The following is a 15,691-nucleotide window of genomic DNA, read 5'->3' on the forward strand; positions in this document are numbered from 1 at the left end:
TGGGGATTTGAAAATCTTCTCTCAATTTTAACTCTCTTGTGGGTTTATTTCAAGGTTATGCCGCGCGAGTACCAGAACGGTGAGGGGTTTGGGTACATCATCACCTTCCGAAGGGAGGGGATGAAGGACTGGAGAAACGCAAAGGTTCTGGGCGCGGAATCGTCGCGGTACGTTTACCAGAACGATACGATTGAAGCGTACAGTCGATTTGAAGTGAAGGTAAAGGCCTTTAACAACAAAGGTCAAGGACCGTACAGCCAGACTGCCATCGTCTACTCTGCGGAGGAAGGTAAAACTGGTGATCTCCACCTTCTGATGCTACCTGTGCTCATGTCCTGATTTCCATTCTATTATTTTCGCTTTCTTATCCAATATTTAATGGACCTTGGGCAAGATTCACCGTTGCCCGACGCCGATTTCGATCGGGCGGAGAATCCCTCGACGCTGAAATCGGGGGCGCCGCCTGTTGACGCAGCTTTCGTATGCTCCTCCCACTCCATCATCGTTGGGACGGCCTCAGCGCGTCATCGCCAGACCCGCCCCCGATGCTCCGCCCCCGCACGGGGGAACGTGTGGCCTCAGCGCTCGGGAACCCGGTGTGACGGCTGCGGGCTATGTCCAGCGCCGCCACAGCATGCGGGAGCCGTGCTGCTGACTTGTGGGGTGGGGGGGGGGGGGTAGGGGGCTTCCGCGAGGGCTGGGGGGACTGGTGGTTTGTGGCCAGGGGAGCACTATATGGCAGGTCGGGTGTGCGTACGGCCGCCGCCATGTTTTACGGCGCGACCGTTGTGCAGTCATGGGCCCGGCCATTCTCCGCCCGTTTATTTCGTGGAGGCCAGGATTTGTACGCGGCATGGCTGCTAGCCCCTCTCCGGTCACACAATCGGTGAGGGAGCGATGCCGACCTTTTCCGGTAAAACACCACAGATCCTCTGCACTTAAGACAGAAACAGAGAATCCAGCCTCTTGTGCACCTCCCCCGCCATTGTTAGGTTTGGGTAATTTATTCATAGATTCATACAGTGCAGAGGTAGGCCACTCAGCCCCTCATGCCTGTCCTAGCTCATCAGAGCTATCCGATTAGTCCCATGCCCCTGCTCTTGGGGGCTGAGGAACTTCAGTTGCGGGCAGCACGGTAGCCTTGTGGATAGCACAATTGCTTCACAGCTCCAGGGTCCCAGGTTCGATTCCGGCTTGGGTCACTGGCTGTGCGGAGTCTGCACATCCTCCCCGTGTCTGCGTGGGTTTCCTCCGGGTGCTCCGGTTTCCTCCCACAGTCCAAAGATGTGCGGGTTAGGTGGATTGGCCATGATAAATTACCCTTAGTGTCCAAAATTGCCGTTAGTGTTGGGTGGGGTTACTGGGTTATGGGGATAGGGCGGAGGTGTTGACCTTGGGTGGGGTGCTCTTTCCAAGAGCCGGTGCAGACTCGATGGGCCGAATGGCCTCCTTCTGCACTGTAAATTCTATGATGATAAAAAGGTTAGAGAAGCTGGACGACGTCTCCTTAAAGAAGCTTGTGAGGAAATTTGATAGAGGTGTTCAAAATCAAGAGTGGCTTCGACAGGGGAAAGGGGAAGAATCCCTTTCCATTGGCAGAAGGGTCAGGAACTAGAGGACACCCATTTCAGGTGATGGGCTAAAGAACCAACAGAGGGAAATGGGGGGAACCTGTTAATGCGGTGTGTCGTAGGGGTCTGGAGTACGCTGCCTGAGACTGAGGTGGAGGCAGATTCAGTCGAGGCTTTCAAAAGGGAGTAAGCTCAGTCGGAGCTGGGAAGTCAGTGGGGTGGGCATGGGCACCCACCCTATTTGGCGTGCATCCCCACCAAAAACCCGCCCAGCAGGGGCATGTAAAGTGATGCCCATTTTCTAACCTGATTGTCGGTTAACCTGCGCATCTACCTTTCAACAAATTACCAACCAATGTTTCTCTCCCCCCCGCCCCTTTCCCCAGAACCAAGTGTTGCCCCATCTCAGGTGTCGGCGAGAAGCCTTTCCTCCTCCGAGATCGAGGTGAGCTGGAGACCTGTGGAGCAGGTCACGATGAACGGTATACTCCTGGGCTACGAGGTGAGCTGCTGATTGATTGGTCTGTCCGCTTTCCCATCAGGCCGAATGTTCAGTTCGGGGGCACAGGTCGCGGGCGCAGTGGGGCTACTCCTCCCACCCCCCTATACCCCACCCCAGGAGGTTCCCCACCACATTTCCAGTGAGATCACATAGCTAGAACTCCAAGAAATGTACCTGCACAAGATGACCGTTGAATAATAAATTTGTGGCAGTCACTGTCGTTGGAAACTGAGTAAGATAGGTTTATTTCAAGGCATTGATCTTGTTGAGCCAAAAGTCTTTGGCAAATGATCTTATGATTCAATAGGAAAGTGGAAGTGGAAATATCAGGAAGGTTCTAGCTTTGCATTAACATGTTGGCCATGGTTTAGTGGGTAACCCTCATGCAGAAAGTTCGAACCTCACTCCCGAGACCTGAGCACATGGATCTAGTCTGATACACTTGCAGTTCCGTTAAGACATGACGCAAGGTGCCCGCTGCCCATGTTGGGTGAACATAAATGTTTTCACGGTACTATTTCAAAAAGAGAGCAAGGAGCTCCCCAGAGTTATTGTTTATCCCTCAACCAACATAGCCTGGTCCTTGTCACATTGCTGTTATGAGATATTGCTGTGTGCAAATTGGCCGCTACATTTCCTACGTCACAGCAGTCTTCATTGGAAGAATCGTGGCTCTGGTCATGAGGTCACAAAAATGCTCTCTGAAAGTTCGTCCCTTCATTTGTACGGACCCGAGTCAGAGCAAGACATTGGGCTGACGTCAACACCCCGGGAACGGGAGATAAAGGAAACATTTCTCCCGAAGGATGCCTCGTGATTTCCTGGGACTATGGGCCTTGGGAGGTGGACAGAGTTAGGCCTGGTCGTGTTGCTCCCACAGTGGAATGGCCTGTGGGCATTCTCGTACTAGACCCACACGAGAGGAGGAGTGGCTTACAGGGGCTGGAGGCAGTCACTTCCTTCAGAGCAGTGCCTTCTGGGAGAAAGGTTACAAACTTGGAATCTCAACTCAAAGTTAATTTCCATTGGCTTCAATGGGAACAGATGAAAAGCAGGATGCTGACCCATTCGGCGCTGCGGCACCGAGAAGTCAATTTGAAACGGCCTGATGGCAATTTGCCTGACCGTTTGTCCTTCGCTTTGTTATTTTCTTCTAACACTCCCCATTTTGTTCTCTTTTGTCTTTTTGCTTCACACCTTTCCCGTCTCCAAAGATCAGGTACTGGAGGGAGAATGACAAGGAGGCTTCGGCTGACCGAGTGAGAACCCCTGGGCTTGAGTTATCAGCCCGTGTCGCTGGACTGAAGCCAAGCACTCTATACCACGTGGAGGTCCGAGCCTATAACAGCGCTGGGAGCGGTCCTTCCAGTTCCTCCACGACCGTCGTCACCAAGAAAGCACGTGAGTTACTGGGCTGGTGCTTCAGGGTTTAAAGCTTGAGGGAGAATGGACAGAATTAGAAATCCATTACCGTAATGGCTCATAAATATCAAATATCACTAATAAATCCAGTAGGGAGCAACTCCTTCAGAAAGTGGTTCGAATATAGAAGAGAACAGTGGGGCAACGGAGTTCAAACCTTTAAAAGGTTCAGTGACATAAATAATGTACGGGAAGTATTTGATTTGGACAGGGGGATGCAAGCTTAACGTTAACAAACACTAAAGGAAGCTACTTCATGGAGGACCAGTGGTGTATTGCCCATTTGTATGGCTCACCCAAGCACAAGTCCTCCCCATACGTGTACGCTGCCCGTATGCGTGGCCCAACGCCCAAACACCTCCCGAAAAGCTAAAACCCTTGGAAACAGAGAGCTCGAAGCCCCTTTGGTGGTTTGCTTGCTTATACCAGAACAAAGCCATTCTCCTTAGGATCAGACATGACAAGGTACGGTAAATAGTAAACGTCTCCCTCGAGAAAACCAGGGCCTTGCACCTTCTCTGCGTCTTGTCTTGTTCTTTTCATATTCCATACTCGTTTCCACCAGCTCTGACTTTTGCAGCCCCCAAAAGCAATCCCTCATCGGTTATAGACAAGAGTTAATGGTTGCCAACCACCGTACCCTGTCAATTACCATCACAAGCTCAGCACAAGCAAATATGTGAGTTCCTTATAGCGAGGTGTCTAAAATTACATTTGAAAACACAGGGTGGGTGGTGGGGGGGCGGGGGGGGGAGGGAAGAGAGAGAATAAAGCTGCTCCCCAGGGGAACAATAAGGAAGCATTGAATGCCAGCAAAGGGCAACATGAAAGGGAAACGATGAAATAAGGCAGTGAATCCATCTACCCTTATAAAGTGATGACGGAGGAGCATTCTCTAACACCAGAATCTCCTGCAAGCTCCTGAACATGGCAACCTCCTATGTGAATAGTATACCTGTGGGCACAGCAGGGGAAGCCTTATGTCTGGTCCTTGACAACAATAACATGACCTTCAGCTCCCAGGAGATCCAGACCATAGCGCACCTACTGCCTGCCTGAGGTAGCTGGTCAAACGCGTTGGCAGGATTTTTCCATGCCCCCCCACACTCACACACATACACACACGGCGGGTTTAATGGTGGACAGTAGGGACAGTGCAGCGGGAGTTCAATAATTGGTTTCCCACTGATGTAAAATGATGGCGGAGTCTTCCACTCCTGCCCAGCGAGGTGGGTTGCAATTCCCTCTAGAGATCGCCGTGGAAGTTATTTGCGTTCTGCTAATGGGATGCAGATGAAGGCCCGACAGGAATCTGCTGGAACTGGCTCTCCATGGAGTCTACAACCCTCCCAATGGAGACCTCTATGCGTGCACAGGTCGGCACCACTTCATCAGCCAACAGGTGGACAGATTCCACTGCTTTGCCTGCCGCCCTGTTGAGCGCCTCTGATTTTCCTTGCCTCTTACTGCCTGTCTAGCATCTGGCGGGAGGCCAGTTCCAGAGGAGCGTCATTGGGTGCGAACCTCGCAGCTGCCTCTGTCCCAGCAGTCATCCGAGTGGTGGTGAGCTGGGCTGACCCTGCCTCCTCCTGCTGCGATCATGTATACATGCAGTGATCACCAGAATGTGAGACCCTTCCTAAACAAACCCCTTCACGTGACATTCAATGGCATTACCATCACTGAATGTCCATTACCATCACTGAATGTCCATTAACATCACTGAATGCCCATTACCATCACTGAATGTCCATTATCATCACTGAATGCCCATTACCATCACTGAATGTCCATTATCATCACTGAATGCCCATTACCATCACTAAATGTCCATTATCATCACTGAATGCCCATTACCATCACTGAATGCCCATTACCATCACTAAATGTCCATTATCATCACTGAATGCCCATTACCATCACTGAATGTCCATTACCATCACTGAATGTCCATTATCATCACTGAATGCCCATTACCATCACTGAATGCCCATTACCATCACTAAATGTCCATTATCATCACTGAATGCCCATTACCATCACTGAATGCCCATTACCATCACTGAATGTCCATTATCATCACTGAATGCCCATTACCATCACTGAATGCCCATTACCATCACTGAATGTCCATTACCATCACTGAATGCCCATTATCATCATTGAATGCCCATTACCATCACTGAATGTCCATGACCATCACTGAATGTCCATTATCATCACTGAATGCCCATTACCATCACTGAATGCCCATTACCATCACTAAATGTCCATTATCATCACTGAATGCCCATTATCATCACTGAATGCCCATTATCATCACTGAATGTCCATGACCATCACTGAATGTCCATGACCATCACTAAATGTCCATTATCATCACTAAATGTCCATTATCATCACTGAATGTCCATGACCATCACTGAATGCCCATTACCATCACTAAATGTCCATTATCATCACTGAATGTCCATTATCATCACTGAATGCCCATTACCATCACTGAATGCCCATTACCATCACTAAATGTCCATGACCATCACTGAATGCCCATTATCATCACTGAATGCCCATTATCATCACTGAATGCCCATTACCATCACTGAATGTCCATGACCATCACTGAATGTCCATTATCATCACTGAATGCCCATTACCATCACTGAATGCCCATTACCATCACTAAATGTCCATTATCATCACTGAATGCCCATTACCATCACTGAATGCCCATTACCATCACTGAATGTCCATTACCATCACTGAATGCCCATTATCATCACTGAATGCCCATTACCATCACTGAATGTCCATGACCATCACTGAATTTCCACTGTCAACACCCGATGAGATAACCATTGAGCAGAAACTGAACTAGATCAGCCATGTAAATACTGTGGCTACACGATCCGGTCAGAGACTGGGAATTCTGAGCAAGTAAGTCACCTCCTGACTCCCCATAGCCATCATCTATAAGGCACAAGTCATTGGATGTGATCTAATACTCACCACTTGTCTGGATGAATGCAGCTCCAACAACATTCAAGAAGCTCAACTCCATCCAAGAGAAAGCAGCTCACTTTGTGAGAAACCCATTGGTCACCTTAAACATCCACTCCCTCCACCGCTGACGTGCATAGTGGCAGCCGTGTGTGCCATCTACAAGATGTACTGCTGCAACTCACCAAGTTTCCTTCGGCAGCACCTTCCAAACCCGCGACCTTTACCACCTGGACGGAAAAGGGCAGCAGATGCATGGAACACCACTACTTTCATGTCCCCCTCCAAGTCACACACCATGCTGATTTGGATATATATCACTGTTCCTTTGCTGTCTCTGGGTCAAACTCCTGAAACTCCCTTTCTAACAGCACTGTGGGTGTGCCCACACCACGTGGACCGCAGCATTTCAAGAAGGTGGCTTATCATCACCTTCTGAAGGGCCATTAGGGATGGGCAATAAAAATGCTGGCCTAGCCAGCGATGCTCATATCATATGAAAGAATTTTTTAAAAGGCAAAATTGAATCCCCCCCCCCTCCCTCATCGCCTCAGTGATGAAGAGTTAAATATCAGTAATGGCCTGCATATACAGTGAAACACATTGACCTCGTTTGGAGCTAATAAGGAATGTTCACCATCAGCTACTCTGGTCAGGAAGGTCACATGTTGAAGGTGGGAGAGGGCCTGATTTATTGTGTTCCTATCTCTTCGTAATTAGTGTTTGCGCACAAATAGCCTGAGGTGTGTATGCAGCCAGGGTCTCTGAAGATCTGAATACGTAACTCACCTGTTTATTTAATCAGGTATTAATAGTCGATGATGCCAATTAATTTCTTTCCACAAATGTTTATTTCATCCTGGGCTCTGGTTTTCTTAGGTTTGCCTATTACCCTAAGAATGTTACCATAGACTGTTATTCGTAAATACCATCCTTGTTTATTTACAGATCTATATATACCTCACTACTCAACATGAGCTCAGTCTCTTAGTCATGTGACACTGCATCATAGGTACATCATGAGTGTCAGGTGCTCCTGATCTTAACCCTTTACAATGTTCTATTGTGTGACGACAAATAATTAGGATTTATTGACAACAAACTATTCGGGCAGTTGGCAGTTATTCTCAGGGATTTTGAATCTATATAGTGCAGTATAGTATACTAAAGCAATTTCCATAAAGATGTGGTGTCTTATACAGCAGTTAGCATAAGGGTCAAGTAACATGTTCCAGTTAAGTGAGATTTCAGTGACCTTAAACAGTTGTTCTGAGACACAATCTACAGCAGTCAACATAATGGTCAACAAACATGTTTTTCTAATTCGACCTAAGGACCAGGCACATCTATAGGGTGTGGCACCAAGTAGGGAGGTTAGGGAGGGATCCATAGAAAAACAAAGGGTAGATAACACTCACTCTGCCTGGGTGCACATACGTAACTTGTTCAATGTAAAATTTAAAACAGACGTGACACAATGTAAACAATATTCTTACCTACGTCACCACACTCTGTATAAATGTCACCTGATTCTTTACATTGACAGAGTCAAGCCAGAGGTCTACCTCTGAAGCTGGTCTCTCCCAACGCATTGGTCAATAAACAATCTGTTCCTGAGACTCATCCGATCATTTCGTGGAAAAGAGAAAAACCACAACACCTCCTTCCATTTCATTTGATTGACTGTGGAATTCTAAAGACTAATCCTGCTGAACGCGTTTGTGTAGATTTGGTTCAATTTTAGATTGAAGAGGTTTACTTGTTCATTCTTTTTTTTGTGTTTTGGTGCAGCTCCAAACCGCTCACCAGGTAAAATTTCCTGGAAGTCGGTCGGCTCCTGGGTCAAAATAAAATGGGATCCCGTGAAGGCCTTTGAGAATGAATCTGCTGTGGAAGGGTACAAGGTAGGTTTGGAGAGGTTCAACTTCTGTTTCACTCAGGAATCCATCCCTGATGCCATCCTGCACCTTCATTGGGGGGGGGGGGACCAGGCGGTTCAGAGAGGGTTCAGAGGGCCCACTGTAAAATTCAATCTATGCTCCCACCTCCAGGAAAATAGTCTGGGGAGGGCAGGGTGGTGGTGTCAGGAAACCAGTGGGCCAGCTGGCTGCACAAGGCGGATATCCTCCATTGTGTTGTGAGGTGCTACCTTCATGCTAAATGCAATAGACTTCGAACTGATCTAACAACTCAATTCTTGGCATCCATGAGGTGCTGTGGGCCATCAGCCAGAGCAGAATTGTACTCCTGCTACCTCACGTCCCGGCATATCCTCCGCTCTACCATTGCCACCAGGCCAGGAGCAACACCAGGCATACCTAAAAATTATGTGTCAGCCTGGTGAAGCTACGACACAGGATTACTTGCGTGACAGACAGCATAATCAGCAAGTAATAGTCGGAGCTAAGTGATTCCCACAATCAACGGATCAGATCTAAGCTCTGCAGTCCTGCCACATCAGCCTTGAATGGTGGTGGACAATTAAACAACTCACTGGATGGGGAGTCTCCACAAATATCCCCATCATCAGTGATGGAGGAGCCTGTGATGTCCTTTGTTTGTTTAAATTAATATTATTAAGGTTGTAGTGTTGCTACAAAGAACATGCAGACTTTGTACTAAATCAAAGTCAATTTATTTACACTACGCTATAAATTGTGAATTCTTAAGTATGCCGAAAAAGCTAAGTATTGATTAAATAATTACAATACACAGAGCTACTGAAAAACACGACTGTCTCCAACCCTCTCTACTAACTCACTCCCAAGATCACGTAGACCACCGTGTGGCATGTGAGATGTGCTCTTACTCCATCTAATGGCTGGATGCTGTAAAACACACTATTCTACATGATCATTCATATATACAAAGGTACTATACTAGAGATCATTACAGAGCCCACCACTTCAGTGCAGAAGACAAGGTTGAAGCATTCACATCAATCTTCAGCCAGAAATGCCAAGTGGATGATCCATCTCCAACTCCTCCGGAGGTCCCCAGCATCACAGATGTCCATCTTCAGCCGATTCGATTCACTCCACGTGATAACAAGACACTGCTGAAGATACTGAATACTGCTGCAAAAGGCCCTGACAATAGTCTGGCAATAGTACTGAAGACTTGTTCTCCAGAAATTTCTGCAGCCTCAGCCAAGCTGTTCCTGTACAGTTACAACACTGGCATCTACCCAACAGTGTGAAATTGCCCAGGTGTGTCTTGTACACATGAAACAGGACAAATCCAACCCAGCCAATTACCACCCCATCAGCTTACTCTTGAACATCAGTAAAGTGATAGAAGGAGTCATCAATAGTGCAATCAAGCGGCACTTACTCATCAATAACCTGCCCATGGACGCTCAGTTTGGGTTCCACCAGGGTCCTTCAGTTCCTGACCTCATTACAGCCTTGGTTCAAACATGGACAAAAGAGCTGACTGCCAGAGATGAGGTGAGAGTGACTGCCCTTGACATCAAGACAGCATTTGACCGAATGTGGCATCAAGGAGCCTGAGCAAAACTGGAGTCAATGGGAATCAGGGGGGGAAACTCTCCGTTGGTTGGAGTCATACCTGGCACAGAGGAAGATGGTTGTGGGGGTTGGAGGTCAATCATCTCAGCTCCAGGATATCACTGCAGGAGTTCTTCAGTGTATCCTCAACCATCTTCAACTGCTTCAGTAATGACCTCCCTTCCATCATAAGGTCAGGAGTGGGATGTTCGCTGATGACTGCACAATGTTCAGCACTTTTTGCGACTCCTCAGATACTGAAGCAGTCCATGTATAATTATACCAAAACCTGGATAATATCCAGGCTTGGGCTGACAAGTAGCAAATAACATTCACACCATACAAGTGCCAGGCAATGACCTTCTCCAACAAGAGAGAACCTAGCCATCACCTCTTGACACTCAATGGCATTGCCATCACTGAATCTCCCATTATGAACATCCCGGGGTTAACATTGACCAGAAACTGAAGTGGATTAGCATTATAAATACTGTGGCTACCAGGGCAGGTCCAAGTCTAGGGACCACGTGGCAAATAACTCACCTCTTGTCTCCTCAAAGCCTGACAACCATCTACAAGGCACAAGTCAGGAGTGTAATGGACCACTTGCCTGGATGAGTGCAGCTCCAACAATACACAAGAAGCTCAACACCATCCAGGACAAAGCAGCCCGCTTGATTGGCACCCCATCCACAAAACCACAAACGTTCCCTGCCTCACCACCAACGAACACTGGCGTGTGTGCCATCTACAAGATGCACCACAGGAACTCACATGATTCTTTAGCCAGCACCGTCCAAACCCACGACCACTCCAATCTAGAAGGACAAGAGCAGCGGATACCTGGGAACACCACCACTTGGAGGTTCCCCTCCAAGTCACTCACCATCCTGACTTGGAAATATATGGCCATTCCTTCCCTGTCACTGGGACAAAATCCTGAAACTCCCTAACAGCACTGTGAATGTACCTACACCTCACGGTCAGGATTCCCCAGTCTCGTGGCCAAAGTAAGTGAACCTTTTGCTGGTCCTTAATATTTCACGTCCCGTCCGCTCCGATTCCCGTGGCGGGTGCAGACGGACAATTCCGCCACATGATACTATTTGGAGAAGAGCAGGACATGTTTGTTTTGCTGTCCAGGTCAATATTTATTCTTCAAAAAACATCGGCAAAGAAACAACTCGAGGAATAGTTCATTGCATGCAAAGCACTTTTGAGATAATTTGGAGAAATGTGCTCCAGAGGGTGCGATTAATTTCTGTTGTAATCCAGCACCGGTTCTCATGTAAACCCATCATTATTTCAGGTGCTGTACAAGGCTGAAGACCAGTCGGATATTAAAGTCATAGAAACCAGTAAAAACTCTGTGCAAATCCCATTTACCAATGACATGAGCTACCTGGTGATGATTCGCGCATCTGGAGAGGGAGGAGATGGAGCAGCAGCAAGATTCCGAATATCAAAGAGTTCAGGTCAGCGCAACGCAGCAGAAAGTCAGAACGTTGGCAGACATTTAGAACCAAAAGATGAGGAGATGATTATAGAGCCAATGGGAAACAATGTTGTTCAACCTCAGTAAAAGTCCTGAAATCCAGCCCAACTACAAGCAGTGACACTCTCCCCTCACTGCTTTCGCTTATACTGCTAAAGTGAAATGTGTTCTTTTTAAAATTAATTCCTGGGATATGAGAGTTGCTGGCAGCATTGAGAATAGAACAGAATAGAATAGAATCCCGACACTGCAGAAGGGGCCCATCGAGTCTGCACCAACCCTCTGAAAGAGCAACCCACCTAGGCCCACTCCCCCATAACCACGTAACCCCACCTAACCTGTACATCTCTGGACACTAACGGGCAATTTTAGCATGGCCAATCCACCTAATTTGCACATCTTTGGACTGTGGGAGGAAACCCACAGAGACACGGGGAGAAAGTGCAAACTCCACACAGTTACCCAAGGCCGGAATTGAACCTGGGTCCCTGGCGCTGTGAGGCAGCGGTGCTAACCACCGTGCCACCATGACCATCTCTTTCATTGCCCAGTTTTTATTCCCCATTGATTGCCCATCTCTAATTGTCCTTGGGCAGGTGGTCACATCTAAGAGACTTTCTAAGCCATTTCCAAAGGAAATTGAATGCCATGCAACCGGACTAGTGTGGGGTCTGGAGTCACATGTAAGTCAGGCCAGGTAAGGGCGGCCGATTTCCTCCCTTGAAGGACATCAGTGAACTGGATGGTATGATAATCTACTTCTTTCATGGCCACCATTATTGAGGCCAACAATTTATCCCACATTTATTACTTAATTCAATTTAAATTCCCTCAGCTGCTGTTGTGAGGTCTGAACCCGTGACTCCAGGGTATTATCCCAACCCTCTGAATTATTAGCCCAGGAATTCCCCCTCGGAATCCACTTAATTCGGTCACTGCTAATTGGTATCATATTGGTAATCATCCTGAGAAAGCCATAAAGGTAGGGAGATCTCATTGTGGTCCAGTGCTGAGATTCGTCCGAGATTTGGAATGAATTGCGGCAAAGTAGAAGAATCAATCTTTGGCGACTCCCATTCATTACAATTCAGTGTGAATGGCAAAGCAACATTGGTTCATACTGAGACTGGAGGGCAAGCACCTCCCAGTCTGTGCGTCGCTTGGGTTAAATTGCTTTCTCCAAAACCTGATATTCGTCACCTGCAAGTGAACAGTTAGCCTGGGTGGGTGGGTGGTGGGGTTTGCAGGGCAGCCGGGTGGGGGGCGGGGGGGTGTGATGCAATATAAGCAAGAGACAGTTCAAGATTGTTGGAACTGGGATAGACCATTCAGCCCATCGAGCCTGCCCTGCCATTCAATACGATCGTGGCTGACCGGACCCTTCAATGCCTTTTCCCCACACCGTCCACATCACCCTTTGCGTTATTGTTAATCAGAAATCTACAAATCTCTACCTTAAACAGACTCAATGACTGAGAATCCATGGCCCTCTGGGATAGAGACATTTCTCCTCATCTCGGTCCTACGTTTTGGTCGGAGGGGTAAGGATGAGGGCTGCATGCATAGAAATATTACCAAGAGTACATGTAGTGGCAGAACATGTAGCATTCTTTAACTCTGCTATTAAATCTCCCATGCCCTGTCCATATAAAATTGAAAGGAAGGGTACCTTGCTTACAGATCACCCAGCCATGGTTGATGTGTCCTTACAGGCACATGCAAACTGACCCAAACTTTCAATTAAAACCTTTGCTGTAACCATTCAAGGGCAGGCTAAGGGTAAGCTAACCTCGGTGGATTTGGGGAGCGTTCCACTGGGAATCGGAGGCCCTCTCTTTCTCACTGAGAGGTTACGGTGAAGAACGAAGATCTGCAGTGCAGGATTACCCAGTGAGGATGAAAAAAGTGCTTCACACCAAAAAATCATGAGAGGTCTGGTCAGAGTAGATGTTTCCGTTGGCGGAGGATATGGAACCAGGGAACACCAATTTTAGGTGATTGGCAGAAGAAACAAGAGCGACACGAGGGAAAACCCTTTTACGCAGCGAGTGGTTAGGCTCTGGGATGCAGCGCTCCAGTGTGTGAAGGAGGCAGATTGAATCCTGGCTTCCAAACGAGAATTTTTTTACTTATCTAAAGAGAAAGAAATTAGCAGGGCTGACAGGAAAAAGGCAGGGGAGTGAGTGGGTCAAGTTGAGTTACTGCCGCAGAGGGCTAGTAGGGACACGACTGGCTGAATGGACTCAATCCGGGCGGTAACCATTCTGTGATTCTATTGATCAAATTGAGGGGGGGGGGTACATACTTAGGGCAACTGTGATTTTAAGACACATTGTCATGGAAATTCCCTGGTCTTTTCCAGGAACTTTGATAGGATTATGGCTGACTCTCCAGAAAGGCTTTGAGGAATCTGGTAGAGTTGTTTGTTTGCTTTTTTAGGCAGCGTCGGAACCTGGTTATGGGCGCCTGTCGGGCTGTGTCTCCCTTTCCCCTGGGCTTCACTGATGTGTTTGTCTCTCTCTGTCTGCATCGCTCAGGGGCTCTCCAGAGAACTATGGCACATCAGTTTACTCTCTAAGGGAATGTCTAACAGGCCTCAGACAACCATTACTTCCATGACTCTTCATCAAATGAACCATTACCTCATGACTCCTCTTGGCCTGCTGGGGCCATTCAAAGTGGCTTCATCTGTTTTAAAAACATGGGAAGCTCATTACAATCTGACTTAATCTTTTACCATTGCCTTAACTGCTGAAGTCAGATATTTGTAGGAAACAGTACGGACTTGTTTATACGTGCAAAATAAGTCAGAGTTCTCTCGTGCCAACGGTTTCTAAGGGCCCAATTTTATCTATGTAAAGGACTGGGCATCCAGGGGTGGGGAGGAGGGTTAATATGATGGGAAGCATCCACCCCCTTTCGTCCTGCTGCTTTCCCATCATGTTCTGATGTTAAAGGGATGGAGGTCACTAGCAGGTAGGTAGCAAAGGCCTACTTTAGACATGCAGTACAGTTCCTGAGGACAGCAGCAGGATACAAATGCTTTTTTTCTTCAATGTCTGAGTGTAGAGAGGGCGAGAGGCATCGGGGGGGGGGGGGGGGGGGGGGGGGGGGGGGGAGTGTAAGTGGGCGGGTTTGTGGGTGAGAGGCGTGCGATGGAAAATGGGGCAAACACAGTGACAGCCTTCCCATCAGGCTAGGCGTGCCACGGGGGTGGGATCCAGGCTTCCCTGTGGGCCAGGAGGCGAGAGGATTACTCCCACCAGGAATCCTCGGGGCCTTCCATACCCCAAGGTTTCCCCTCTTGCCATCATCTTGGCCCACCCACCTCCTGTTACCGCTTGCCAGGCCGCTGGGGCCCATTCCCAAGGGAACCCGTGACTGCAGCCTCCAATCCAAACCACCAGCCAGGATTCTGGGATTTGGGGATTCCTGAACAGTGCATTCAAGGCACCATCACTTCAAAGTCAGGGGATCTGTGTATTTTTTTTGATTCATTCGTGGAATGTGAGTGTTGCTGGCTGGGCAATACTTGAATTAAGTGGCTTGCAAGACCGTTTCAGAGCTGTGGGTTTGGAGTCTCATGTATGCCAGACCAGGTATTATCCTTCCCTAAAGGACATTAGATGGGTTTTCACAAGAATCAACAATGGTTTCATAGTCCTCATTAGATTTTTAATGAATTCAGATTCCATCATCAGCCACGGTGGCAATTGAGCTTGTCTCTGGAATCAACCACATTGCTGTTGATCTGGAGTCACATTTAGGCCAGACCAGGTAAAGGCAGCAGATCTCCTTCCCTAAAGAGCATTAGGGGAATCAACAATGGGGTTTCATTAGACTATTAATTCCAGATTTTTATTCAATTCAAGCCTGGGTCTCTGGAATACTAGTCCAGTGACAATACCACAATGCCACTGTCTCCTCACTAATTTTCCCGCCAGGAAGTTGAATATAGTATTAAACATAGGGTGTGGGTTAGCAATCCTCACCTCACCTGTGCTTATAATGATGTTCATAACCCACATAATAATAATATAAACAGATGAACAACTGTCATAATAGAGCACAGAGGATCTTGATGTTTGTGCTAACCCAGATTAAGAATAGTCCACATTGAGGTTTGCATCAGTCATGATACATAAATACATGGAACATACAGTGCAGAAGGAGGCCATTCAGCCCATCGAGC

At 47.7% G+C, this 15,691-nt stretch overlaps 1 protein-coding gene across 3 annotated transcripts in view; it reads left to right on the forward strand.

Annotated features, from left to right (window-relative positions):
• cntn2 (contactin 2) overlaps window positions 1-15,691 on the forward strand; it is a 203,881-nt gene that overhangs the window by 187,118 nt on the left and 1,072 nt on the right. For all 3 annotated transcript variants that reach the window (XM_072480105.1, XM_072480107.1, XM_072480106.1), the window contains exons 18-22: window positions 55-289; window positions 1,958-2,073; window positions 3,288-3,474; window positions 8,287-8,399; window positions 11,314-11,479. In XM_072480105.1, coding sequence (XP_072336206.1) covers window positions 55-289; window positions 1,958-2,073; window positions 3,288-3,474; window positions 8,287-8,399; window positions 11,314-11,479 — 817 coding nt within the window. The remainder of the gene's footprint in view (window positions 1-54; window positions 290-1,957; window positions 2,074-3,287; window positions 3,475-8,286; window positions 8,400-11,313; window positions 11,480-15,691) is intronic.

This window comes from Scyliorhinus torazame, chromosome 17, assembly GCF_047496885.1.
Source record: "Scyliorhinus torazame isolate Kashiwa2021f chromosome 17, sScyTor2.1, whole genome shotgun sequence".
NCBI classification, from domain to species: Eukaryota; Metazoa; Chordata; class Chondrichthyes; order Carcharhiniformes; family Scyliorhinidae; genus Scyliorhinus; species Scyliorhinus torazame.